General features: G+C 43.3%; 1 protein-coding gene across 1 annotated transcript; it reads right to left on the reverse strand.

The window, feature by feature from the left end:
• Nucleotides 1–587: 587 nt before the first annotated feature.
• LOC141620018 (uncharacterized) lies at nucleotides 588–1,304 on the reverse strand. Its single transcript, XM_074436999.1, has one exon. The coding sequence runs from the start codon at nucleotides 1,302–1,304 to the stop codon at nucleotides 588–590; it is 717 nt and encodes a 238-aa protein (XP_074293100.1).
• Between the last annotated feature and the right edge of the window lie 3,851 nt (nucleotides 1,305–5,155).

Raw genomic sequence — 5,155 nt, forward strand, 5'->3', positions numbered from 1 at the left:
ACGTCACACAAAATCTCATCAACATACGAACCCATAGTTAAGTTCACACGGGCCTGTTTCGTGACTTTAACACTACTACCATTATCAAGCCAATGCAACGCATAAGGACGAGGATGTTTTGTGGTCTTAAGATCCAATTTAGACATCATTTTAGTAGAGACAACGTTAGTACAACTCCCTCCATCGATAATTAGACTCACACATCTATCATTCACCTTATAATTAGTATGAAACAGTTGGTTTCGCTGTCCCGACTCAATTGGTTTAGAATCAACTTTCAAAGTTCGCAAAACCAAACTAGTATCGACATGAGGTGCCTCATAACCCTCTACTTCTTCTTCCCCTTCCTCATTATCATTAGAAATCAGAAACTCATTCATTTGTTCCTCCTCGGCCAATAACTCATCCCGACACTCTAAGGCTTCTCTTAAGGTCACAACTCGTTGATTAGGACACGCACTTTGATAATGACCGAATCCTTGACACTTAAAGCATCGAACCTTAGCCAAACTAGTCTCTTTTCCCGGGGTTTTAGAGGACTGACAGGCGGTTTTTTTAGGGTTGCCAGTCGAGGTGCTAGACACGGACTAGTTATTTGGAGTACCGACAAATTTAGACTCGGGTTTAGACCATGATTTAGGCTTACTCGATTCCGAGTTCGACCTGCTCCCATACTTAGGTTTCCCTTGGGATTCAACTTTCAAACAAAGACTACACAAAGTATCAAAATCAGAATATTGGTATAACTCAACCGTGCTAGCAATGTTATAATTTAAACCACGCAAAAATCGAGCAATTTTTTGTTCCTCTATTTCCTCCAATTCACCCATAATAGCAAGATTCTGAAATTCATCTAAATACTCGCTAACACTCAATTTGCCTTGTCTAAAATCAGCGATTCTGCGATAAGTAGACAGCCTATGGGTCGATGGTACATACCTTTTCCGTAGTTTGTGTTTTAGGGACACCCAAGAATCAATTTTCTCCTTGCCTTCTCGGACCCTCTTAGCCTTCATCGCCTCATACCACAACGATGCTCCCTTGCTCAATTTCAGAATTGCAAACTTACACCTCTTATCATCATCCAAGTCTTTGAAATCGAATAAACGATCGATTTTCCGTTCCCACTCCAAATAGGCCTCGGGATCAGCCCCTCCAACGAATGCAGGAAGATCACTCGCCTTGAATGCATCAACAATTCGTTCTCCTCTCCTAGGTTGCCAACGCTCTTCAGTTTCACGAGCATGCTTCAAAGCTTCCCGTAATTGATGAATGAATTCTGGACTGTTGAAGTCTACCGACATAGTCAAACAAGGATCAAGAGCCGAAGCTCTGATACCACAAATGATACGATTTGAGCAGCGGAATCACACGAATTTGAACAGGTACGCGGACTGTTCGTACTAGGTACGCGCAATCCTCAAACTGTTCGTTTATGTAACACCCCCATACTCCAAGTGCCTTACCAGGACTACTCAGATATAAAGATGTTACCATCTCGGTTACCCGAGGCAATGATAATCAAATAAACAATAATGAAAGGATATTTAAATAGTAATACTTTAGCGAAAGGTTACAATGCAAAAACCAAACCAAATACTAATACATGTTCTCAAAACTACATCTCTTGAACTAATCGAAATGTCTATAAAACTAATAGGCTACAACGGAAGACTTCTATCATCTGATCGTGGCAATCCCGACTATCCCAAGACTCATGTCATACCGCTCAATATCCGCTCACCATCCCCAAATGGATCACCGCAGGTTTTAAAACATTAACCGGTCAAGATACTATTTACACAAGAGGTATAATCAACAATACAAGAACTAACACAACTCAAACAATCATACACGATCAAGCACTCCACTCCATCTCCGTCACCGATCGTCCACCTGGACCAGCCCGCCCGGTGGGGGAGCGCAGCCTGTTCCCACCTAAGCCCCGCTCATCATACCGAGCGATAACCCCTGTCCCATTAATGTGCACATCCCTTCCGTGGCGGGTTCCACGAAGGGCGAAACTAGGGCGTGAAGCCACTCCCGCAAGTGACTCCACTCACCGAGAGAACGCATCTCGAGAACCACAGACAAACAATCACAATCACAATCACAACATCGTTTGAATCAACCAATTATACTAATTAAAGACAACACCACACCACATGTAAGTAATGCGAGTAGGGAAACCCTACCTGGAAAGCACAATAGTCGACGATCTCACAACCAAGTCAAAAAGCTTCCTCTACGAATCCTCCTCCTAATTATACAAGCACATAATTACTACTATGCACATGACACAACAAAATCCCCAATTCCCAATATTAGGGTTTAACTAACTTTGACGAAATATAATAAAAACGGTATAAAGGTCTTACCCTCGACGCAAGGATTACAACGGTGTAAAGACAAGTGAAATCCGACCTTCCAAACTCCGGGATATGTTAACAATGCGATTAAGGTGATAAACGTAGTTTGCTTTCTCTTCTCACAGTTATTTAGGTTTTAGAAAAGTGATTAGAATGAGTGACGAAAAGATTATATACCTTAATCGCATAATTAACAAAACCCGAGAAAACAACCCCCGTAAACCGGCTACTCGATCGAGTAGCCATGGTACTCGATCGAGTACCCCCCTACTCGATCGAGTATCGTAGTTACTCGATCGAGTACCCAACAGGTCAGAAACTATTTTATTTCGCAAAACTCCCTTACTCGACAGAGTAAGGCCTACACGATAGAGTACCCCAAGACTCATAAATACGGAGTATTAGAGTCTTCCCTCCTTAAAAAGAACTTCGTCCCCGAAGTTCAAACCAACAGAAAGCAAAGACTCACACTACAACACTCCCGACTCAACAACCGAAACAAACCCAACATAAAAACTTGTTACTAACTCAAACTCAACCCGACTCAACGACAACAACTATACCGACACAACATAAGGAGGGTATAAAAACTCTTAAAAACTCTTTGCGATCATCTCCTACCCCCCTAAAAGAAACAAGGTTACGTCCTCGTAACCAAACATACCTGATAAAAAAGGAAAGGGTAGCGCTCTCTCATGATCTCCTCTGCCTCCCATGTAGCTTCCTCTGTCTCGTGGTTAGACCAAAGGATCTTAAGCAACACTGTCTCACCACTCCTAGTCTTCCTAACCTTCCGGTCAAGGATCTGCTTAGGTACCTCAAGATATGATAAAGACTCATCTAGTTCTATGCTCTCTGCCTCTAACACATGTGACAGGTCACTCACATACTTCCACAGCTGTGACACATGAAACACATTATGCACTCTCTCTAAAGCAGCAGGTAAAGCCAGACGGTAAGCAACCTCCCCAACTCGCTCTAAGATCTCATAAGGACCGATGAACTTCTGACTCAGCTTGCCTTTCTTCCCAAATCTCAAAACACCACGCATAGGAGACACTTTCAGAAGAACCTTATCTCCAACCTGAAACTCTATATCCCGGCGATGTAGATCTGCATAACTCTTTTGTCGATCCTGAGCTGCTCTCATGCGTTCCCTGATCATCTTAATCTGTTCAACCATCTCATGTACCATCTCTGGTCCTAGAACCACTGCCTCAGCACTGTCGTCCCAACAAATCGGACTCCTGCATCTCCTCTCGTACAAAGCCTCAAACGGTGCCATGCCAATGCTAGTGTGATAGCTGTTGTTATAAGAAAACTCTATCAAATCTAACCTCTGTTCCCAGCTACCACCAAAGTCCATCACACAAGCTCGTAACATATCCTCAAGAGTTTTGATTGTTGTCTGAGTCTGACCGTCTGTCGCAGGATGAAAAGCTGTACTCATCTTCAAAGTTGTACCCAAGGATTCCTGCAACTCTTTCCAGAACCGTGATATAAACCTCGCATCTCTGTCAGACACTATGTCCTTAGGGACTCCATGTAACTTAAGCACATTCTTTCGATAAGCCATAGCCAATTGTGCTTTAGTCCATGTATCTTTCATTGGAACAAAGTGAGCTGACTTGGTCAGTCGATCCACTATCACCCATATCATGTTATTAGCCTGTTGACTCTTTGGTAAACCCACGATAAAATCCATAGAAATGGATTCCCACTTCCACTCAGGTACCTCCAAAGACTGAATCTTACCTTGTGGTCGTCATTTGTTCCCCTTTAACTCTCTGGCATGTCAAACAGCGGGCCACAAACTCAGCTGTTTCCTTGTTCATCCCAGGCCACCAAAACGTGTTCTTCAAGTCCTTGTATAGCTTGTCTCCGCCTGGATGTACTGAATATGGTGTGCAATGTGCCTCTGTCATAATTGTCTTTTTCAGCTCCTCATCATTAGGGACACACCACCTACCATCAAACCTCAAACTACCATCTGTGTGAATAGAAAATCGGGACACTGTCCCTTTCTCTACTCCAGCTCTCCACTCAACCATCTTAGGATCCAAAGCTTGTTTACCTCGAATATCATCATAAAGATCAGGCTGCACTGTCAAATCTCCCACAACATCTCCTCTCTGAATCATATGTATCCCAAACTTCCCCACCTCATCTCTCAACCTCATCAAAGATAGAGTTGTACACAGGGAGTGTACACTCTTCCTACTCAAAGCATTTGCAACGACATTGGCCTTCCCTTCATGGTAGATAATATCCATGTCATAATCGCCAATCAGCTCCATCCACCTCCTCTGTCTCATGTTCAACTCCTTTTGAGTGAAGATGTACTTGAGACTCTTGTGATCAGAAAATACCTTAAAGGTCGCCCCATAAAGGTAATGTCTCCAAATCTTGAGAGCAAACACCACCGCACCCAACTCTAGATCATGTGTAGGGTAGTTCTCCTCATACGGCTTCAATTGCCTAGAAGCATAGGCAATCACCTTACCGTTCTGCATCAACACACATCCCAACCCATTCTTTGAGGCATCTGTATAAACCTCAAAGTTCTCGATCCCTTCAGGCAATGCTAAGATAGGAGCTGTGGTCAAACGCTCCTTTAATGTTTGGAACGCCTTTTCACAACTCTCATCCCAACGAAACCTGTTCTCTTTCCTCATCAAAGCTGTCATAGGTCTAGCTATCTTGGAGAAATCTTTCACGAACCGTCTCGTAGTATCCACTAAACCCAAGAAACTCCTAATCTCGGCGACATTCTTTGGTGCTTCCCA

The sequence above is a fragment of the Silene latifolia genome, chromosome X (assembly GCF_048544455.1).
Source record: "Silene latifolia isolate original U9 population chromosome X, ASM4854445v1, whole genome shotgun sequence".
Classification (NCBI taxonomy): domain Eukaryota; kingdom Viridiplantae; phylum Streptophyta; class Magnoliopsida; order Caryophyllales; family Caryophyllaceae; genus Silene; species Silene latifolia.